The following is a 25,345-nucleotide window of genomic DNA, read 5'->3' as shown; positions in this document are numbered from 1 at the left end:
GCCCTAGCGACATCAGGGCCAAAGCCTCCACAGACACATTATGGGTGGCTGGATTGGATAGCGGAAATATTGTTACTAAGCATCAGTGCGCCATAGATGTCCCTGGGTGAAAATTCCTAAACCCGATGGTACCAGAGGATGACTCAACGTCGAGACTGAGTGGATATATGAGCGCACGAGGGCCAAATACCAGGAGGCCGCGTCTCCTACTGTGTCGTGGTCGGTTGGAAAGGGGTGTGGCCTTACTCACCCGAGGGTAGGGGGCAATACTAGGCTGAGTTTGACCAGCTCATGAATGGGTCCGCTATCGACATGTCGGATAGGTATTGACAGACTATTGGCCAGGCGGATAGTGAGGTTTCTTACGCTCACTTGGACTGTGCGGCTAGGAGAGCGGCAGTGCCACTTGGAGTGTACTAAACCCCGGTGATTATCCAGAATGAGAACTGTACTGATATATGAGGAGGATTGACATGCTTGAGTTGCATCTCGCATCGCATGGCCGTGTTATGGCCGATAGCATTCATATTTTGCACCGCATAGCCTTGGTACGGCTGATCGCATTCATATACTCATCAGCATGATTCTGCATTACTCTGACCTTACATTCTGAGCACGCTCATATTGCGCACACACTTACACCACCCTCTAAGCTTTCTATAAGCTTATGCACGATTGATGCGTGCAGGTGTCGCCAGGACGCAACCGTAGCCTCACCGCAGTTGGAGTGTGCAGCCGAGCTTTTGGAGCTTTTGTTGCTTTCGTTATGTTGTATTTCCCTTTCATACACACTGTATTCAAAAGTTTTTAATCATATTGGATTTTGTGATGGTGTTCTTGTGGTTATTGTTCGTGGGTTATGCTTATGGTTATGCTCATTACGAATTAAATTGATATTAGAAATCCTCCTTGTAGGATCCCAGGATCGGAACCTGGTAAATGGGTGCCAGGAGTCAAGAATGGGGTTCTACGGAGGCTGTCGGCGCCGGATTCGGCAATCGGGAATTTTGTGAGCCCAGTTTCCGAGTTCGGGGCGTGACAGAATGCATAGCATTGCGAATAGAAATTCATAGCGGGCCATAAGGAGAGTGAATTAGAACAACGAGGGGGGCTGATTTTCATCAAACTGAGTTCCCACATGTGTTATAGGAAGCCCCCGATGATTTCAATGGTTTGGATCATCTGATGGGCATGCAATTGTCGCATGTGGCGCCCTCTTACAATACGGACAAAAATAATGATTTTTTAGAAAGGAACAACGAAAAATGATGAAAAATCGAAAGCTTACCTCAATAAATAGATGGACGGTGCAAAGGATGGATGAAATGAAGAATAAAAAAGGGGAAGGATGGTGATTGATGAGAAAGGAATTGGGGAAGATGGTGAGGAAAAAAAAGGAAAAAAATGGAGGAATAAATAAGGAGAGAAGATAGAAAATAGAGGCTAAATTAAGGGAAAAGAAGAAGAGATGAGAAGAGGGAGAAAATGTAACACCCCGAACATTTCAATACCCAAGTATTGAAAGTCTCGAGTGTTACCATGAAAAATAATGTAAAATGTACATGCGTACGATACCAATCTAACTAACCTAACCTTACAACTATTCCCTGATACGAATCTAACCATTGGGAATGATCTCCATTCAATAGATCAAGCCATTTGGCCATTGGTTTTAAGGCAAGACCATCTATCATGTGATTCGATGCAAGTACCTTCCCTTGAATGAATTGGCGACTAACTCCTTATCCATAATGATCTAGATGAAAGTCCGTTTGTAAGAATCACTTAGAAAGGCACATACAACTACGTAGAACCATTAGATTTCACAAAACTCTTAGATCAACAATAATTACAAAAATGCCACTAACCTAGACTCCTGAATTCTAGATCACATGATTCCCACTATCCATTTAATGTGAAATTTTATATCATGCTTAATTATCATAAATTAACCATACACGTCGAATTTCATCCCTTAGATCATGATAGACTAGATACTTGACCTCTACATCCGTTCGTACACTTATTAGATCAAGATTCTGATTCATTCATCTTGTTCGCCCCATATGAATATGCTTAACCCACTATTAGAATTGCAATATGAGAAACTTACACACGTGAACAAGACACTCGAATCTAACGATACACATGCTTTACCACTAATCACTCCAGAAACCCACTTTATGTCCATCCATTTACGAAACTGACCGTACATCCACCTACATACATAGTTAGAGTGCAAACCGTCAAGTTCCCTTAATTTTAGCGAGTCATTTGACCATCCGTCATGCTTGGATCTGCCAAACGGGCCATGCAAAAATCATGGTAAACCGATTATCATTAAGAGCTTAGGGTTTAGGTCCAAACTACCCGGTAACTTGGCAATCAGAGGTATACAAATATTATTTTCAATTACGAAGTGTGTTGGGCACTAAAGGAGCATCTTAGTCATCCTTGATAGATCAGGGCTCAAATTTAAACAGGGAAGAGGATGTATAAAATAATGATCACCTGTCAAATTTCACCCGTTTGGACGGTGAAGTTGCAAGTTATGGACGGCGGGAGGCCTAGCAAAGGAAAATGGTAGATTTGGAAAATTTAAACCCATATAGCCACTTAACAGCAGCAATCTATTGCGGTTACGTAAGTGATTTTCTACGGCAATTATCAACCACACATTGTCACAATGTGTGGCCCACCTAGGACTTAGTTTGTCCCATATTTGAGGCCATAGCTAAGCATGACCTTGCAAAGGTGATGAACGAAGTGGATTTCCCACCAAACATCAAGACAGACCTCACCTCTGCCCCAACCATCTGCCAAAACCAATAATTTCACGTGATATGCACGTAACTGACTTCTCAGTTATGCGGTGAACACAGCCCCACGTTCCCACGTTGATTAATGGTGTAGCCCACCCAAAACTTGGATCCACCCCATATTTTGGCCCCTTGCCTAACATGACCCCTACAAAACTGTTGAACGGAGTGGATTTCAGTACAAATACCACAACATGTCCCACTAGATTAGGCAGCTCTCCCACGTAGGCAAACAACCTAAAACGGAAGGTTCTTCCGCACTCTCTTTGCATTCAAGACGGAAACAACAACGGATTCTTGCTCCTAAAATCAAGCACAACCTACGCAGGGTTGTCGGTTCACAATACGAGACGGACCACACCACAACAATTGAATGAGTGGGCCCCACCCAGTGACGGACATTGTCACAGCGTCTCAAAGAAACATGCACGGAAGCTTCTCCCACCAAGATTCTTGTTCGTGGCAGATCCATCAGATCTGAACCATTCAATTTCCAACCAAGGGATTTCCGACTCCAATCTTAAATCCTAGAAGAGTTAGAAAATCCCACATGCTAGATTTTTCGAGATTCATGGGTTCGGTTGTAAAGACACGTGAAAACCGGCCGTCCCAAGGATATGAGAAACCCAACACCCAAAACCTATCTAAACCTTTGATTTTTTCTCTTTCCCAAGCTTTCTATGACCAATCCAAGGCATCCATTGAAATTGGTTCAAAAGAATACACCACAAGCTCAAATATGCCATTAAAGCAACCATCGTCTTCTCCGGGCAAACAGTGACCGTTGCACACTGTTTTAACACCATTCTAGGATCAAAGTTGTCCATCTAATGGCCCATCTAAATATCTATCATCCCTTGAATTATTGAAAGTAGCAAACCCTTGATCGGGATCACAGCTAGAGCCAAATGCAGAACTGCCATGCGTAAATAGATCAGCGCAAGGCGTTGTTACAACAGAATAGAGAATCATCCCTCTCGCAAATTTCCCCAAAGATTATGAAAGGAACCAGTATGGAAGGCAAGAAGCCACTCCATAAAGAGAAACTTCCAGCAGCAAGTGAGAGAGAGGGAGAAACGGCCAGCCCTACTGGACGTATCAGCAAGAAAAGAAAAAGAATGAAAGAGAGAGAAAACGAAAGAACAAGAGATTTCATGTAGTGATGTTACATCACGTCGAGTCATGACCGAGTTGACTCAGTGAAAGAATATCATTAAACCTGTTTTGGGCCAAGACTCAGGTATTGATCAAGGTAAGTTAACCACTTACGTGAAAATTTATATTAAGTTTTGATTTAAATAATAATTAGTCAAAGATGAAAATCCGGATTAAGCCCTAACCATATAATCGGTGTAATCCATGGTTGAAGTCGAATTTAAAGTGCATGCGCTAGGTTCTAACAAGATGAAAGGGCACTGCAACCTCAAAGGTGAGGGTTTTATCCTTTAGGCTTACATTAATTTAAGTTATTATATTTACCTTGCCCTTACATGCCCTCCTATTGTTTCATCTTGCCTTTAACATGCCTCGTGTTACTTTGAATTCTTCCTGCAATAATATGTTTTACCATCAATTATCTGCCCTTTGAGATTATAGTATAATGTTGCTTACAAGTGAACTTGATGAATTTATGTGGGGCCATGGATACAAGCCTTGCCCTTGCCTTTATCAATTTATTGACTTGGTCGTTGCCACTCTCCTTTTTGTTGAGTTAGCCATTGCCACTCTCCACTATATTATGTTGGCCATTGCCACATTTATCTTTGCTGAGTTGGCCATTGCCACGTTGATCTTTATTATATTGGCCCTATGCTATTTACCTTTAAAGCTTGGGCATGTGTCTTGATATTCCAGAACTCCCATGAACTCCCATAATTCAATCTATCTCTCGATAAGTGCAAGTGATGTGTAAGATGTATCACAACTAGTGATTCAACTATTCCATCATGGACGTAATGCGCTCTGGGTAGAAACCCCCTTGGTCGTCACGTAATTCCATAGGCCTTTGGGTAGTGGTGCACAAATCGATGTGTGTAATTCGCAAATGCAGTGTCACATCACTTTCAGGATTGGATGTCGCAAATAGTCGCTCCATGATCAAGTTGTGTCACGTAATTCACCTAGCTCATGTGTTGTGCGCCTTGAGGAGTTCACGTAAATCCACGGTAGCATTGGCCATGCCGGCGAATATCCGTAGTTATGGGATGCGAGTCGAGCCGGGTTTTCTATAAATCGTATTCCACATTGCGATGATCACTACGTATGATGAGCCCCACACACTTTGCTAGGCATGCATCTCATGTAAGTTGTTTGTGCATTCTGATATCCTCGTATTAGTGGACTACGGGATATATCAAAACCCTTACATATTTTTATGAATATCTTGAATTAATGTTAATCTTAAAGGATAACCATCACTATGAGTAAGGCATTGACCTTCTCCTAACCGTACAGATTATGTAGGTGACGTGCAGATTGAAGACCTAGTGAACAACCTCCCTAAGAAAGATTATGTTGAACGAATAAGAAGACAATTTTATGATTTAGTTTATACTTCCGTTGCGAACTCGATTAATGTAATAAACTTCCATTAAGAAGGAATTTGATTATTTATTGAATTTCTTTACTCTGATTAAATAATCAATATAGTTGATTTTATTCTTGTGAATGTTACCTTCAAAAATGTATCTAGATGTGATCTAAATGAAAAAATATATATACGGTGCGATTTTCAAAGCATCCAAGTTTCACATTATTAACACCCGATTTTCTCGGGCACGAGTATAAACTCTGGCCGTGAAAATTCGGGATGTTACAGAAAATACAAAGAAATGGCATGAGAAAAAAGGCAGCCATGGCCTCTATTTAAGAAGAGGAGAAGAGAAGCGATGGACTGGTAGCGAAAGGTGCAACCATGGGCAAAAGACCATTAGTAGTAGTTACCTCCAATAGTAATCTGCTTACAACTAACAATAAAACTATCACATTGGTAGAGAATCCGTCGGACGAACAATAAGACGGTATTTAAAAAATGTCCCTAGTAAGCGCATTCCTAAGCAGAGCCTCCATGCAAGAAAGCTTTTCAAAAGTTTTTCAAAAAAGACACACTCAATGTTCGAGGCAGTAGGAAATCTTTCATACTTCCAGGTAGGCACCAACGCAACAATATACTCAGATTTAGTTTTCTCGATCTTTCGATTTACCAAATTCATAGGCAACATCAAAGCAACCAACTTGGAACTCTTACTGTCAGTGCAGTCCATCATTTTAAGTGAGGTAATGCAAGCTGTACTTGAACCGCTTTCTATTCAGGGAAATCACATATCACTGAAAGAGTCATTGCAATGTAAGTGGTGAAATCAAAACTTTGGGTGGCAAAAGATAACTTGGGTGTACCTAGTTAGGGATATTTGTTGACCTTAACAATTGCAATGCAGTAGTTAGATCCCTGTAAGAATGCAAAGTGTAGGGAAACAACTCATTTCAATTATCAAACTCACAAGCAATTCTAGGGCGACTGCATAGCAAGGGAAATCACTTTTCTCGATCCAAGGACAGTGGATCCCCATAAGGCCGCTAGCGTAGAGGCGATTACACAAAAACTCTAGATTCCTAGACATTCCCAAAGCAAATACTGATCATGATTGGAGGACTATGGCTGGATCCTTGTAAGGCTGCTAAGCATAGGGGAAATCACCATACTTCCATCACCCTCAAGTAAACCTGAGTTATCATTTTCCGTATGTTCCATTGAAACAAACACTTACGCTATCCTGCATCTCACAGGTCTCACAGTAGGCCCCGCCCCGTGGCCATTCTGCATCTTACAGACCCCACCTCGTGGGCCACCCCACCCTAGTGTGGAGATGCACTTGCATCAGATAGAGAGAGAGAGGGAAAGAAAGAAAAAGAGAGACAGAGAGAGGGAAAATAAAATCCAAGCCATCCAACCTTACCCTCCCAACAATTTAAACCACCCAAACCTAGATCACACTAATCCAAGCCTTTCAATGGTCTAGATCTCAAGGAGTAAAGTTAGGATCTAAGCAGTGTTCGAGTTGTCGGTACCGCTACAAGTTTCGCTGGCCGGAGATAAAGATATAATATCGTTATCGTCGATAGTATCGCCGATAATCGGAAATGTAGGGAAAAAGGGAGAAACATGGAGAACATGGTGGAATTTTTTAGTGAAACTTCAGGACATGCCTAAATACACATATTTACATATTCAAGAATGAAAAAATTGCAAAATGAATGCATTAAATTAGAAGTTTTCAATTAATGGGAGCCAAAAAGCATGCGTTGTCGTAAAAAATAACTCAAATAGTAACCAAAATGAGTTCATATAATACAAATGCAGCTAGTATACAGTAATTAAGACATGTAAAAGTAAATGAACTCAAAGATGCTAAATCAAGGATGGATTAGATTATCCAATCAGTGTGGTATTTGATACTTTGGCTGTGTATGATGCTTGATACCTAACATTTGAAAATGGTACATGTGGCAAATTTTAACATAATCTAAACCGTGTTTTCGCTTCATCAAGATCTGTGTAACCTAATCAAGAGGTTGGATGGCAAAAAAAAAAAAAACCCATTACAATGGCCCTATGAAGTTTTTAATGGTGAGCATTTAATCGCCACTGTTTCCTTTAGTGTGGTCCACCTAAGATGCAGTCATGCAAATCTGTCTCATTTTAGACTCATGCCTTAAAATTATCTATCAAAATAAATGGACAACATTGATAAAATATTTACCATTATGATGGCTCCACATAACATCGACCCATCAATTCACGGATACAAACAAGTGACACATATAAATCAGCACGCTTATCACTGTGTGGGGCCCATTGTGATTTATGTATTTTATCCACCCCATCCATCCATTTTACAAGATAATTTTAAGGCTTGTTCCAAAGAAGAAGCATATCCAATGCTCAAATGGACCACACCACAAGAAACGATGTGAATTGAACATGCCTACCATTGAAAAATTATTAGGGGCTACAAAAGTTTTGGATCCATGTCATTTTTGTATCTTACCTTCATCCATCCCCGTGTGATCTTATGAACAACTTGGATGACAAATAAACACCACTGTGGGCCATGGCGCCTAGGAAGGTTTCAACGGTAGGAATCATTGTCCCCATTGCCTTGGCGGTGTGGTCCACCCTAGCTTTGGATCTGCCTCATTTTTGGGTTCACTATCTAAAATGATCTCGCTAATTGGATGGACCATGTGGATATAACACATACATCATGGTGGGGTCCACAAAACTTGGTGACGTCCACACACCACTTATGTTAAAAGGAAGCGGATTGCGTACCGAGTAACTCAATAGGTTAAGCGTACTGTGTAAACTCTGTGGGATCCACCATGATTTATGTATTTTATCCACTTCGTCCAACCATTTTAATAAGTAAATTTTGGGCTTGAGCATAGAAATGAACTATATCCAAACCTCAAGTGGAACACATAATGGGAAACAGTGTGAATTGAACATCTACTGTTAAAAATTTCTTGGGGGCCACAGAAGTTTTGGATCAAGCTTGTATTTGTGTTTTCCCTTCATCCATGTCTGTGTGATCTTATGAACAGGTTGGATGACAAATAAACATCACTGTGGGCCCAAGAAATGTTTCAACGGTGGAAGTTATTATTCCAACTGTTTCCAATGATATGGTCCACTTGATCTTTGGGTATGCTTAAATTTTGGTCTCAACCCCTAAAATAATATGGAAAAACGGATGGATGGCGTGGATGGACCAGATGCATTCACGGTGGGCCTAATAGAGTTTACTCGATACGATAAGAGCGTTTAACTCAGTACACAATTTGCTTTCCGCGTAAAAACCGGACGGGGATTAGATACTGACGTAGTGACACTCACTACACGTCACCAAGTTCCGTGGACCCTACTAGGATGTATATGTTGTATCCATCATGTCCATTCATTTGGAGATATTATTTTAAGGCATTACCCAGAGAATGAGGCAGATCCAAAGCTTTAGTGGACCCCACCACACAAAACTGCGGGAAGATTGATGTACACCGTTGAAATCTTCCCAGGGACCACCGTAACATTTATTTTCCATCCAATCTGTTCATAATGTCACAAAGACATGAATGAAGAGGAAAAACAAATTTCATATTGATCCAAAACTTCTGTGACCCAAAAACGTGTTTCAATGGTAGACGTTCAATTTCCCACTGCTTTTTGCAGTGTGGTCCACTTGATAGTTAGATCTGTCTTATTTTCCTTCTAACTCCTTAAGACGAGCTCGCCAAATGGATTAACGGTTTGGATATAACACATACCTCATCATCAGACCCACTTAACTTGCTGACGTCAATACAGCAGGTATACAGCTAGTGTAAGGTACACTAGCCAATCGTGTCCTCATATCGAGCCCGAAATAAAGAAAAAAAAATTAAAAAAACAAAGAAAAAAAAGAGGAAGAAAGCCCTAAACGCCGTTCGCGAGGGATTCTTGCCGAAGAAAGGGGGTTTTTGAGGGAGGGTTTCGAAACCCTATATCATTCCCAAATCGCGAGGAAATTCCCAAAATCGCTGATTTTTCGCCGAAATTTCAAGCTTCAAATGGAAAAGGGAAAGGGGATTTTGAGGTTTTTCTTACCTCTTTGCAATGTTCGAAGATCGACAGGAGGCATTCTTTCGAGCTATGAGTTTCGATTAACCAGGTACGCTATCACTCTCACGTATTTGCAAAAACAGTGAAATCAAAGTGATTTTTTGATTTTTTTTTTCCCCTTATTTTTACCTATTTATCGAAAAAAATGGGTTGTTGGGTGCATGGTTGGTGGCTACGGTCGATATTCTCGGCGATAATCCAAAATTATCGACAATATCTCCGATTTTTCGCCGATAATAGGAAGAGAAACGAAAAATTGGGGTTTCGGTATCGCTAGACTAGCGACACCGATATTATCGCCGATAATATCGACATTTCGTCGACAATTTGAACACTGGATCTAAGATATGTGACCATCTCTTTTACAAAGAGTGTCGGGTCTCATTCTTCATGTCTTATCTCCCCGAGTGCATGACCACCCTGTGCTGTCCACCTACAGCTTTCTTATTGCATTTACATTACTGTTGCAACATGTACCTTCTCATACACCCCTTATTTTTCTTTTTTGATCTTCGTGATGCATGCTTTGCGCCTTGCCATAATGATGGATCCCGACACATTAGAAATGGGAGGATCAATTTACTTTGGATCAATAATCGTCCCCTCAATCATGATCGATGTTGAGCGCTCCATCTCCACGGTCATGATCTTAGTTAAGCTCAGTGTTCAAAATATTGGTCTTGCGTTATGTATCGCACCCATGGGATATGGATACGTATCGGTTATCGCATGGGATATATTGCTTGTATCGCATAATGTATCGGTATTGTTGGAAACATTGGGAAATTAGTCCAATTTTTCAATGAAACTTCAATGATTGTTAAAAAGACATCAATACACACTTATAAATCAAAACATTACAAAAAACAAGTGCACATAATAAGTTTTTCTTTATATGGGGTCCTAGCTAAATTGATGCAAATATATACAAAGTTTATTCATATAGTTTATAAATGTAAGAAGACGTGTGGAAACACAAACAATACATTCAAAAGCAAAAGAAGAATCACTAGATCAGGTTATATACATTTTTTTATTTTATGTTTGGACACAAATATTGCAACTGATTGTGAGAAATTGGAAAATTTTGAATTTTTTTCAATTTTCGCAAATCGGCCTATCTCCAGATCTCAAAATCGAAGCTCCTAATCCATGATTTGTAACAATTTGACAATGACTTAACATGATTTACAGAAAAAAAAAAAGATCGAAAATTGAAAATGCTCACCGGATCGAAAATGTGGGATATATCCCACTACTTGTGTGTTTTTTGTATCACAAAAGTGGGATACAAGATATATCATGGGATATATCGGCCAATATCGTCGATATTTAAAACACTGAAGTTGCACTAGATTTTTTCTTTCTTTTAATAATAGTATCTCCTCGGTTATGATTGGTGTTGAGCGCTCCATCTCCATAATCATAACCATTGTTCGACAATAAATAATCTCAACTTCGAATCTTGTTCACAACTAGATCGAGCAAATAATTCTAGGGCTTGAATTCCTCAATAATCCCTAGATCCCACAAAGTAAAGGCCCTACTTTTGTACAGGCGGAGAAGGTTGCCTAACCCTTTCCTTCCCCGTCACCAAGGCCCTTACCTAGGATCAATGTATGCATACCAATCATAGAAGCCACTTAAGTCGGGGAATCTCTAATTCCCTAACCCATTGTAGACTTACGGTGTCTAGCCAACCATAGATTTTGAAATTATTGGCTAGTGGCAACTACAAGTCTAATCACAACATCATGGACATCATTTGATCAATGGCATTCCCATATGCGTGAGGCGGCTTTGTTTACGTTATGACAGTTGTGCCCATTCTTGAGGTAGGCCGAGGGGTCCAATACTAGCGTCGGCATATAACCTAGATTAAGATTGGTATGGTTTTTTTCAACACTTTTGAAACATGTATGAAAAACGAGTAACTGATAATTTAAAGCAAACGAAAGGGACAAATATCATAGTCTGGCACTATTGTTACCATTCTAAGTTTATAACTGAAACCCATTTACTAAATAATGCTTACTGAATAGTACGATTGTTTGAAGTATCCTAATATTATTGAAATAGTAGAGAATGGTTTGATGATTATAATGTGAAGAAAAGAGGAGAAGATTGAGAGAGGAGGGTTTAGGAAAGATGTTGTGTTAGGCTAGCTTGCCGTAACACACAATAGTTTATTATAATAGAGCATATAGTACACCGCAAGAGAAGAGGAAAGTGTGCAAATGCACTTACACTAAAAGGGCCAAGGACCACTATTATACACTAACATTTTCTATACTCCCCCTCAAATTTGAGCATAGATGTTGATCAGGCCCAACTTGTCACGAACACGATGAAGAGCATCTCGACTCAAGGACATTGTAAGAACATCAACAAGTTGATCCCTACATCGAACAAAAGGGGTGACAATTTCCTTAGAAGCTACTTTCTCCCGAATAAAGTGATAGTCGACCACAATATGCTTGGTTCACTCGTGAAAAACTAGGTTACGAGCAATATGGATGGCCACTTGGTTGTCACAGTGAAGAGGAACGGGATCCGAAGGAGGATAGCTAAGCTCTTCAAGAAGGTTGCGAAGCCACACGAGCTCACACGTCGCATGAGTCATAGCATAATATTCTGCTTCAGCCTAAGACCCATGTTATAAGATTGTCACCTAGGAAGGTACAAAAGCCGGATGTAGAGCGGCGATCATAAGTACTACCTGCACAATCAGCATCAGAATAGCCAGAAAGATGAAGATGACCATGCAACTAAAAGCGGAGGCCAAGACCTGGAGCTAATTTTAGATACCGAAGTATGTGGTAGACAGCTATGAGATGGGAAGTATAGGGAGCTTACATGAATTGGCTAACAACACCCACCGCAAATGGGAGATCTGGGCGAGTAATAGTCAGGTAAATAAGTTGGCTTACAAGTCATCGATACATCCTGGGATCAGTAAGGAGAGCACCATCATCTGGTCGAAAGCTTCTGCGAAGTATCCATGGGAGTGGTAGCGGGATTGCACCCTAACATGCCGGTCTCCATGAGAAGATTGAGCGCATATTTTCGTTGTGACATGACCAATCCGGATGATGAGCGACCAACTTCAATTCCGAGGAAGTAGCGAAGAGGACCAAGATCCTTAATCTCAAACTTGGTCTTCAAAAATACTTTGACCTCCCTCATTTCAACATAATCACTACCGGACAAAACAATATCATCCACATAGAAAATGAAAACCACGATGCCCATTGATCGACTACATATAAAGAGAATGATCGGCATGACTACGAATAAAAATGAACTCCAAGAGAGCCTAACTGAATTTTTCGAAGCATGCACATGGGGATTGTTTGAGTCCATAAAGAGCTTTCTTCAACCGACAAACAGGCGTAGGGTTGTGAGAAGCAACAAAGCCAGGAGGTTGATGCATGTAGACTTCCTCTGCACGGTCCCCATGGAAAAATGCATTCTTAACATCAAGTTGAAACAAGGGCCATGATAAATTAATGACCAAGGAAATCACAACGCGAATCGAATTAAGCTTAGCCATCGGAGAGAATGTCTCTAAGTAATCCACACCATGAGTTTGTGTGTAACCCTTAGCAACAAGATGGGCTTTATAGCGATCAATGGAGCTGTCTAAAAGAAAATTGATCCTATAAACCCATTGACATCCAATAGGTTTATGCCCTAAAAGAAGTGGCACAAGGTCCTAAGTATAATTCTTCTCAAGATTAGACATTTCTTCTATCATCGCCTTCATCCACTCAAGACTTTGAAGAGCATATGAGAGAGACTGAGGAATAGTCTGTGATGAAAGGGAAGCTACAAACGATTGAAAAGACAGTGAAAGATGATCATATAAAACGAAATTACTAATGAGGTGTTGAGTACAAGATCGTGACCGTTTGCACAAGGCAATGGGGAAATCTAAACTTGAGGTAGGAGAGTCACCTGATCCAACATCCAAAGTGAGTGGAATGGTGGATGGCTGAGCGTGTGAAAATTTATCTTAATGATGATACACCCAGAGAGGCTTAGGGTCACCCAAATCACCAACAGGATGTTGAACGGAGGGGAGAGGAGTTTCCCCATGATCACTAGTGGAAAGAGGAAGATGATATGAGTCATACTCCCCCTGACTCGCAAGAGGATCACAGAGGGATTAGCCTGGAGCTGAGAAAAAAGAAATATCCTCAAAGAAGGTTACATCGGCAGAGACATATTTCTTGCGAGTCAATGGGTCAAAACATTTATATTCTTTTTGACTCCGAGTATACCCTAGAAAGACATATTTAATTGCCTTGAGGCTAAGTTTTTCATTACTTCCATCTAAAATTTGAACAAAGCATGTGCAACAAAAAACTTTAGGTGCTAGAGGAAATGGATTATCATGAGAATACAATATAGTAAATGAAGATTTGTAAGATAGGATACAGGAGGGTATACGATTAATAAGAAAAGTAGCAGTTAGAAGAGCATCACCCCAAAAATGTTTAGGGAGGTGCATACCAAGCAGAAGGGTGCAAGCAACTTTAAGAAGATGATGATTCTTTCTTTCTGCAATACCATTTTGTTGAGCGCACGATGTCCTAGACAAAATACCATGTTCCTACAAAAAGGACAGAAAGGCAGTAGACATGTATTCCCCCCCATTATCAGAATGGAGGGTTTTGATGGAACATTGAAATTGAGTGCACACTTTATGATAAAACACTTCAAACGCATCAAACACTTCACTTTTAGATTTCAAAAGATAAATCAATAAAGGTAACAAAATATCTAAACCTAAAAGTAGAGGTAACCGGAGCTGGTCGCTAGACATCCAAGTGAACCAAAACAAAAGGTTGATAATTCCTCCCAGAAGAGCTAGGAGGAAACGTAGAACGATGATGTTTAGACAATTCACAAATATCACAATATGACGGTTTAGTGACAGATAAGGAGGGAAACAAAATTCTCAATCTAGCTATTGATAGGTGGCCTAAGCGACAGTGCCACCAAGTCATGGACTCTTGATCCAGAGAAAAGGTATTAGAAGTGGCAATGGGTGTATCATCGAGAAGATAAACGCCTTCTCGCTCATGCCTCCCACCAATCACTCTCTTCGTCTGTAGGTCCTGAAACAAACAATAAGAAGGGAAGAAGGTAATGGAACAATTTAATGTTTAGTAAGAGAGCTAAAAGACAATAAGTTTAATGGAAAACGAGGCACATGCAAGACTAAGGACAGAGACAAGGAAAAAGAAAGGGGGATGGAACCAATGCCAGAGATGGGAGTTTGGCTTCCATCTTCGACTGTGACATATTGAGTGTGAAGAGAAGGAGAATAACAGGAAAAGAATTGAGACTTACCGGTCATATGGGAGGAAGCTCCAGAGTCTATGACCCGGGAGGTAGGAGAGGATGACGCAAGAAGAGCAGAACCTGATTAAGCCGAAGCTACGTGAGATGGCTCAAAAATATCACGAATTTGAAGCCGCATAAGGGCATTATATGCAGCCTAAGAAATGATGAGAGGCTCCCCAGAAGTAGACTGCTTAGCTGTCGGGGTGGAAGACTGTCTCAGGAGTAACTGTGGATGCAACAGAAGCAGCGGCATACGTAGGACGACCATGGAGCTGCCAGCAATAATCAACGGTGTGATTAGTTCCACCGCGATGTGAACAAATGCGAGAACCATCACGTCATTGTCCATGTCCACCACGACTACGAAGACTACGACCGCCACGACTGCGATTACCCCCGCGGCCTCTACCATGACCACCAAAACCAGAAATGCACCTGAACTCAAGGATGGTACCCGAAGGCCAAGAGAAGACTGATCGCCAGCAAGAGGTGCCGAACACTATGGTGGCACAAATGAATGAGAAGGAAGAGTAGAGACAGTAGCGCGCTGACACATGGCATAGACTGTCGTCAATGGGAGAAGAGGATCCTACATAACAACCTGATCTTAAACATGAAGATAATCGGAATTCAACCCAGCTAGGAACTGCATGATATGAGTATTATCCTGCTGCTTATGGGCATGTTCATGATCCTCTTTACATTTGGAAGGAAGAGGCTGATACAGGTCCAACTCATCCCACATACCCCGAAGTGTCGAATAGTAATTTTTTAATGATCTTGAGTTTTGTTGAAACCGACCAATTTCTTGAATAAGCTGGAATACCCGTGAAAAATTCCGAGAACATATCATGAAGCGTATCCCAAATGCCTTTAGCAGAGAATAAAAACATCACTGAGTAGCTAATCGAGGAATCCATACTATTCAACAACCATACGATAACTTGATAATTCTCCTTTGTCCAAGACTTGTAGGCAACATCTGTAGAGCTTGGGGGATCATCCAAAATATACGACAACTTTTCACGGGCTCCTAAGAACACTTTTATAGGTTGTGCCCATTGAAGATAGTTATCACCATTTAACTTAATGGAGGTAATCTACAAGGGGTTGGATTCAAGAGACCTTATGCCAAGAGATGAGGGCCCTTTGTCAGCCATAGGAGAGTCCAAGAGAGATAAACCTATGCCAAAAGAGACCTTATGCCAATAAGGATTGATGCAAACAACTCTATCTCACTCAATCTTTCAAGGTAATAAGAGATAAACCTTAAACAAATAGAAATCATCCAAAATAACACGAAATTCAGTAAAAAACAACCCAACCGAGTGAAAAACAGCCCAGCTGCACATCCATTTGAGGTTAAAACCCTCTCAGACATGGATCTTAGGTGAAAAATCCTCCATGGGTAGCTTAGGAGGAAGATTTCGGTCCATCTTGAGCAAAGAAACCAATGAAAAGCTTACCGATTTGAGGTAGATCGAAGAAAAACGGAAGATGGGCCCAATTTTCGAATTTCTCTATTTCGCCCAAAATACCATGAAAGGAGGTCCAAAAAATTTTGAAAAATCATGACAAATATTTTAAAATCAAGATCTATCAAACCACTAAACTTTTAGCTCAAACGGAGTCCATGCGTCCATACAACGCTGACGTCATCCGTACGGCTGCTGACATCAACAAGGTGATGTGTCGCCTCTCAATCCGTTGGATGTGGAATGCCTAGATCTATGCTTTGATACTAAGTAGAGAATGGTTTGATGATTATAATGTGAAGAAAAGAGGAAAAGATTGAGAGAGAAGGAGGAGAGTTTGGGAAAGATGTTGTGTTAAGATAGCTTGCCCTAACACACAATATTTTATTATAATAGAGCATATAGTACACCGCAGGAGAAGAAGAAAGTGTGCAAATGCACTTACACTAAAAGGGCCAAGGGCCACTAATATACACTAACATTCTCTATAGAAATATCCCTGACATTATCTGTATCTTCAGCTTAATGATACCAATAACATCAATACCGATAACATTGGTAGTATCAAAAATTCCATGTATAGGCGATGTATCGCTAAGTATCACCAATATTTTCGATTGTGTAAATTCCATGTGACGCTTGTATTGTCGATGTATCAATATCACCAATGTATTGTCTTTTCAACTATGTAAATTACGGGTATTGCTTATATCACCAGTGTATCAACAATATTTCAATAATATCGCTAATGTATCAATATCGTCAAAAATCTATTTATTAAAAAGGTTTCCATTTAAAAATAAATAAAAATTATTAGCACGTGATTGTATGCAGTGTTCAAAGTATCGATATCGCTACAAGTTTTGCTGGCTAGGGATACAGAAACAATATTGATATCGTTGATAACCGGAAATGTGGGGAAACATGGGAAAAATGGTGGAATTTTTAGCGAAACTTCAGGAGATGTTAAAAATGTACATATTTGCGTATTTAAAAATAACAAAATTGCAAAAAGAATGCATATATAACAAGTTTCTATTTAATGGGGCCTTAAAAGCATGTGTTATTGTAAGAAATCAATCCAACCATCCCATCCGACCTATTTAACCATCCATCCTTCCATCCAAACATCCATCGATATTGCAAAATATCAACAACACATGATATTTCAAAAAGAAATCATCAACATTTTGAAAGGAAACAAAAAATTGTGGTCTCAATATCGCGCATAATACGATATCAATAATATCGAGATATTATCAATATTATTAATGACAAATTGAACACTACATATAACTACGTGCCCATGAAAAACATTTGATTTTTTTTTCTAATAAACAAAGATTTGATGATAACAATATGTTGGCGATATTACTAAAATATCATCGATACACTTATAATACAAGCAGCGTTCGAGTTGTCGGCGATATTATCGAAATATCGCCGATAATATCGGTATCGCTAGTCTTGCGATACCGAAACCCCCTTATTTCGTTTCTCTTCGGATTATCTGCGAAATATCGCAGATATCAGTTAAAAATCGGAGATATCGGCGAAAATCTTGGATTATCGCCGATAATATCGAGATTTTCGGACTGTAACTACCAACCACGATCCCTATCACGGGAAAAATGTGGCCAACAACCCATAAATCCAATAAAAAGGTAAGAAAACCCCTCTTTCAAAAAATCGAAAAAAAATATCGGAAATAAGAAAACCCTTCTTTCGGAAAAAATATTGGAATCGAGAAGATCGCCTACTTGTTGATCAGATCGGAAGTTGGAGCTCGGAAGAACACATCGATCAACAGCGCCCGGTGCCATTCCGTTCGGATTTTCAGGTATGAAAATCTCCTTTCTGCATCAACCCTCTTTCAAAAATCTTATTTCTTCGGCGGAGATATCTCTTCCACGAAATTTTGGGGTTTTTTTTTTTTCTTTTCGTAAAGAAAAACCCGTAATAGATATCGGGATTTTTTTTTTTCCTTTTCTTTTCTTACCAGCCTGATGAGGCATGCGCACCTACGCACATGCGCACCTTTGTACACGTGTCATGGAAGTGTAATCCGGACGGTCCATGTGATGCGGAATCACATGAAACCTCGTAGGAACAAATTTCATACTGATCTAAAACTCTGGTAGGCTATAGAAAAGAGAAATGCAAATCAATAGATGAAATATTTTTCTTCTTTCATGGCCCACCAAAGTTTTGGATCAAAGTAAAAGTTGGGCCTTACAGGTTTCATGGGGTGCTGCATCACGTGGACCGTTCAGATTTTAGACTCCCATCATGTATGATGGCCCACCAAATAGTTCGCACCAGTTACGTATGAACGCAGTGAGCGTATATCAACGAATTGCGTGAAAAACAATCTGCGCGTGTATAAAGGCAGCCCGGCCACCGCATGTAAGGCCCACCATGATTTATTTATTTTATCCACTCCGTCCATACACGTTAACAGATAATTTTAGGCCTTTATATAAAAATAAAAATAAAAATTTGAGGCATATCCAATGTTCAAATGGACCACCCCATAAGAAACAATTGAATTGAATGTCTACCGTTGAAAAATATTTGGAGGGCCACGGAAGTTTTGGATCAAGCTAATATTCGTGTTTTCCCTTCTTTCGTGTCATTTTTAACTTTTGAACGGGTTGGATTTCAAATAACGTTATGGCGGGCCTTAGGATAGTTTCAATTGTAGGAATCACTCTTCAACTGTTTTCTGTGGTGGGGTCCAGTACAGATTTTTATCTACCTCATCCTTTCGCTCATGTCCTAAAATGATATCTCAAAATGGATGGACGGTGTGGATACAACACATACATCGTAGTGGGGCCTACAGAACATGGTGACGTCACTTCAGTAGTCGACCGCTACTCAACCTGTCAGTATCTAAGCTGCGTCCGGGCAGATCGGAAACGGATTGGCTATTCCCCTGCCACCAGCCATTGCTCTGTGGGTCCCACCATGATGTATATGTTTCATCCATGCCGTTCATCTATTTTTATAGATAATTTTACGGTATGAGACCAAAAATGAGGTATATCCCAATCTAAAGTGGACCACATTACAGGAAACAGTGTTGAACGAACATTGACCATTTAAAACTTTTTGGGGCCCATAAAACTTTTTGGGGCCATCCAATGAACATCTCCTCTTGTTTTTACTGTAAACATGTCTTTGATAATATATCAGATCCATGAAAATGGTGGGACACACCACGATGGTCACCTAGTTTGAAAATCAAGATGAACCGATTTTTGGGTGGGCCACAACTTCAAAATAAATGGGCAGCCGATGGAATACTTAGTGTACATGTGTGCCAGCCAAAAGAGTGGATCGACCTGATTTTCATTCCAGTTGATCATCATGGTGTGGTCCACCTGTGGCACGTAACTGATTTTGTACAATTGTGACACTTTTGCTAGAAAGAAATCATTGTATCAGAAAATAACATCCAGGCAGGCCCTAGTTCAGTTGAATGGGGATAATTTCTTTAAATTTCTACTCAACTCCTATTTTTGGGCAAAAAATAGAAAGCTCCAAAAATGATATTTTGCTGATTGGGTCAACGCATGCTTTTTGGCCCCCATTAAATGGAAACTTTTAATTTAATGTATTCTTTTTATAAATTTTTCATTCCTAAATATGTAAATATATGTATTTAGGCATGTCCTGAAGTTTCACTGAAAAATTCCACCATTTTCTCCATGTTTCCCTCTTTTTCCCTGCATTTCCGGTTATTGGCGATAATGATATTATATCTTTATCTCCGGCCAGCGAAACTTGTAGCGACACCGACAACTCGAACACTGAATACAAGCATTACCTAGAATTTACATAGTAAAAAATATTTGCAATACATTGCTGATATTGATGCATTGGCAATACAAGCGACACCTAGAATTTACATAGTTGAAAATAGTGGCGATTACATTAGTAATATTGATACTTTGGCGATACCTAGCAATATATTGCTAATACCTGAAATTTCAAATCCTACTAGTGTTATCGGTATCTCTAAGCAGGAGATAAAGATAATATCGGAGATAATTTGAACACTGGTTGTATGTAGTGTTCAATTTGTAGACAACAGTATTGATAATATTGTGATGTTATCGTTATCGCAACATGGGCAATATCGAGACCATAATCTTTCACTTCCTTTTTAGTTGTCAATGGTTTTTCGGCAAAACATCGTGTGTTGTCGATATTTTGAAATATTGATGGATATGTGAATGGAATGTTGGATGGATAGATGGGATGGATGGGATGGTTAGACTGATTTCTTACAACAACAAGTGCTTTTTAGGCACCCATTAAATGGAAATCTATTATGTATTTATTCTTTTTGCAACTTTTTTTTAATTCCTAAATATGTAAATATGCTTATTTTAGCATCTCCTTAAATTTCACTAAAAAAATCCACCATTTTCTCCATGTTTCCCCACATTTCCAGATATCGGTGATATCGATATTGTTTCCGTATCGCCATCCATCAAAACTTGTAGCATTACCGATGCTTCGAACACTGGATAGTATAAAACATTTTCATCAGAAACCAAGGATATTATATCATAAATTTGCTTGGGTGGGTGAGTCAACCATCCAAACTTACTGATCAGTTGTAAAAATCAAACAAGAGATCAGGATGAGATATTTCCAAATACTATGCTTCTAAAGCTGAGAAGACGAGACAACAGGGAAGATGGTTACAGCTTCCATCTCATTGCCATTGCATTATTAGAAAAGGTGGCCTTGGCACTTGTGATTTAAAATAAATAAATTTAGGAAAAAAAAAACAATAGGGGTTTTATCAAAGTCTAGGTGGGATTAAGGATTTATCATTTATACTAAACATTTTCAGTGTGCTTGCATGCGTATATGAGTTGCAACCATTCTGTTTTATCAAGACTAGACCACAAAACTGAGAAACATTCCCAGTATTCATAGTAAGTAGCCCACACATTGTACTGATGTTTCTTTTTAAGTCTAACTTAAATAATGTAACTGCAATTTGGAGCCCATTCTTCAGGATGAATGCTAATAGCTGAAATAAAAAAGATTGGTTATATCCATTTTATTCAACTAATAATTGTCACCAAGTTGATAGTAGACACTAGATAGTGCATCCAAATGCACCCTTTTCTTTATTATGCATGCATGGAAGCTAACGGATTGCCAACACCTTAGCTGAAGAAGGTTTAGAGAAATTTAATTTTTGTACAGGGAACTTTTTCCCTTTTATCTTGATACACTTCTCCTTCTATATTAATAAAATTGGCTATCAAAAGAAAGAAAATAAGATACCTTCAAGGATGGAAATGTACAGGGATCTTGCCCATGTGATTCAATGTAAGAGATGATAATATTTTTAAACCAAAAGACAATTATTGTAAACATTCTTTAGTGCACAAATAACAAAATACTTATAATAAGAAGTAAATAAATAACTATTGCATAGTAGTGACTCCATCTATTTGGAATTTATGTGGGGTTTACAAAGCATGATATCCACTCTCACAAACAAAGTTTAAGATCTCCAACTTCACACAATACAAGATGTCTGAATTTTGATTTATTTATTTATTTATTGAAGAGAAAAAATAATAAAGTTGGCTTTTAATTTACTTGGTTTCATTGCCATAATTTGGAATTTATGTGTGGTATACAAGCCACGATATCAATTCTTATAGTCAAAGTTTAAGATCTCCAACTTCACAATACAAGATGCCTGAATTTTGAATTTTAAAATATATATTTTTTTTTCCATCGAAACAGAAAAAATAAAATAAAAAATAAAGCGAACTTTGGGAATTACTTGGTTTCATTGTCATACACACCTTTTCTGTCAAATCGAGAGCTCCACTTATAATAGTTGTCTCATCATGGGTGAGTTCACCACCCTTACCAGCCTAAAATGGTATAAACAATGAAATTATGGTATGATAATGGTAAACCCAAGAAAATATCAGTACATTAATGGTGTTTGTAGCATTTCGATATGGAATATATTCTGATTGCCAGGTGCAGTCTTAACACATCATCTAAAGTTTCATGTTAAAGTAGGCATACCTCCTGGCCATGGATAGAAACAAGAGCCTTTAACTGAGCCCGCCTAAATAGTTCAGATTCATTATGACCAAGTAAATAGTCTAGAAGCTGAAATAACTTCAAATAGTTAGAAATGAATGTTGAGTTAAGATGGATCTCCTTAAATGAAATGTATCAACACAAAACTAGGCAAACTTTCTGCAACAGGCAAAGAGAAAGAAACAACTGAACTATCATCTAAGCCAACTTCAACATTCAAAAAGATATTAATACCGATAAGGTGGCAGAAGGTGCATATAGAATGCAGAAAAGAAAAAAAAGGGGGGGGGGGGGGCAAAAAAGGGAAAATGGAAAAGGGTGAGGCCAAATTACTAAATTACCAATTTTTATCAGATCAATAACACTGAAAACCTTTGAACTTCACATCATCACTATGTTTCATGTGTTCCACGATAAATATGCGAGGCCATAACATTCCATAAAAAGATTGAAAAGGTTGTAAAGTTATTGTAACATCAACCACTAATGGTGCAAAAGAACTTCCACATACTATACTTCATCCAGTTTAGGAATTTGCTAACAACATCCAATTATGCATTTACCACATTACCAGTGAACAACATTACATTCATCACCATCATGGCCACGTCCTAACTGCTCAGGAACATGAAAACTTTCTTTTCTTTTTATCTTTTCTGGGCAAACAGCAAAACTAGATTAATTGCTAAAATGCACAAGAATAGGGCCCCACGGGATAAAATCAATCAGATCTTGTTGAAGTTAGCATATTGGGAAAAACTCCGCTATTTTTCTTTTTGAAGGATGAGGCTAAAATTTTATTGAAAGAGAGAAATTTACAAAATGGAAAGGGAATCCCAATCAAAAGAGATTGGAGACGAGATCCCCTCCTTGCTAGATCATCTGTGACAACATAAATTTACCCACTTTGAGTGAATGAAGGATACTGGTATCGGTCCCTTCAGTTCCCTTATTTCCTCCACCCATTACAACAGCAGCCAAGGATAAACACCTAGGAGTTAGCCAAATTAATAGCATGGTGGAGTTGTCTTTGATAATAGAGAGAGAAGCTTGCAGGCACATGACTTCTTTCAAGCTCAGCCAAAGAGCCTGCAAGCCCGCATCATTTAAATCCGTAATCACGATCAGACCCATACTGACAGATGAACCCTCTACTAATCATCCCTAATGATTAGCTCAATCCATGATGTTCCTAGTTTTTCCTTGAGTTTCCATCAAAATTAAGCCTCTACATTCCACTAGGAAGAGAAATTTATACTAGCCGAGCTATAAAAGGACAACTAACATACTCCATAACCTTCAGCCAACCTCCTTTGCGGGTGTCACAAATGACTCTTGAAATCCTTAAATACCAAGGCCCAAGGGGTGGTCCTATCTAGGGACTAATCAGCACCTAAAATTTGTTTTCTGACTTGTTTCTGAATACTCAGTTATTTTCTTTTTCCTTACATACCAACATCAAAACTGCAGAAAGAGAGAACGGCAATAGAATTTTCCCTATTAACAGTTTGAATCCGAAATTCCAAGCTTTTAGGAGCTTATCCACAAAATGTGGCATCAAACAAAGTGCATCAAACATGTTAAGAATAAACCACCAAAACCCAAGGCCGAATTGACAACAATTAAGAGATACTAACTGATTTCCCCACTTGAAAGCACATGAAGCAACGGTTCATGATAACTTTTTTCCTGTTCTGCAAATGATCTAAAGTTAGAATTCGGTTCACACCTACCATCCAACAAAATCAAGCAACTCTAGGGAACATCTATATTTCCAAATCAAGTTCATAGGCACTTTATCCTCCCTCGATTCAATGATCTTCATATAGAACAATAGTACAAGGCAGTGTTCGAAATATCCGTATCGTGTTACGTATCGTACCCTTGGGATACAGATACGTATCGGTTACTGCAAGGGATATATGGGCTGTATCGCGTAATGTATCACTGTTGGTGGAAACATGGGGAAATTGGTCGAATTTTTCAATGAAACTTCAGTGATTGTTAAAAGAGACATCAACACACATTTATAAATCAAAACATTACAAAAAAATAGTGCACATAATAGGTTTTCTTTGCATGGGGTCCTAATCCATGCATTGTCTGACCAAATTGATGCAAGTATATTCAAAGTCTATTCATATAGTTTATAAATGTAAGAAGACGTGTGGAAACACAAACAATACATTCAAAAGCAAAAGAAGAATCACTAGATCGGGTTATATACATGTTTGATTTTATGTTTGGACATAAGGATTGCAACCGATTTGCAAGAAAGTGGGAAATTTTGATTCTTTTTTCTTTTTCTTTTTTTAAATTTAAAATTTTCCGCAACTCGGCCCATCTCCTCCAAATCTCGAAATTGAAGCTCTCAATCCATGATTTTTCATGCAAAACATGAAAAAGCATGGATTTGCAACAATTTGACACTAATTTAACATGATTTATAGAAAAAAAAAAAAAAAAAAAAACGGATCGAAAATCGAAAATGCTCACCAAATTGAACATGTGAGATATATTGCACTACTTGTGAGTATTGTATCGCATAGGTGGGATACAAGATATATCGTGGGATATATCGGCCGATATCGTCGATATTTAAAACACCGGTACAAGGAACAATCTGATTGGTTCTTACTTCCAAATTCTTTTATCAATGCCTTCAGATGAGATGAAGACTCCTTTCAAGGACGACAAAAGGACAACATAAGATTCAGGGGTTTTTTGGAGGGGCTCCAAATTCATGATTTTTGAAAATTTTCAATTGCCAAATTCTTGATTTTGGTACTTAATAATATCTTTGGTAGTTCTTAGTGGCTAAACTTATTGCTATTAATGAAAGAAATATAACTTACTACCTGCTTCTTCCACTAGCTCAAAAGTGACTCCCACAGCTTTTTCAATTGCTTCCACCACATAGTTTATCCACATAGAATCTTTAGGTT

At 38.9% G+C, this 25,345-nt stretch overlaps 1 protein-coding gene across 5 annotated transcripts in view; it reads right to left on the bottom strand.

Annotated features, from left to right (window-relative positions):
* The window catches only part of LOC131231946 (DUF21 domain-containing protein At4g14240-like), a 138,911-nt gene that overhangs the window by 28,447 nt on the left and 85,119 nt on the right, over positions 1 to 25,345 (bottom strand). For 4 of the 5 annotated variants that reach the window (XR_009164577.1, XM_058228363.1, XM_058228362.1 and 1 more), the window contains 2 exons: positions 22,383 to 22,469; positions 22,151 to 22,222 (listed from right to left, as the gene is read on the bottom strand). Coding sequence is in view for 4 of the 5 variants with exons in the window: in XM_058228363.1 (XP_058084346.1) it covers positions 22,151 to 22,222; positions 22,383 to 22,469 (159 nt within the window). In the remaining variant the exon portion in view is untranslated. The remainder of the gene's footprint in view (positions 1 to 22,150; positions 22,223 to 22,382; positions 22,470 to 25,345) is intronic. The other variant, XM_058228361.1, reaches the window with a different exon arrangement.

This window comes from Magnolia sinica, chromosome 17 (genome assembly GCF_029962835.1).
Source record: "Magnolia sinica isolate HGM2019 chromosome 17, MsV1, whole genome shotgun sequence".
Lineage (NCBI taxonomy): Eukaryota > Viridiplantae > Streptophyta > Magnoliopsida > Magnoliales > Magnoliaceae > Magnolia > Magnolia sinica.
This window is presented reverse-complemented; position numbering and strand designations above follow the sequence as displayed.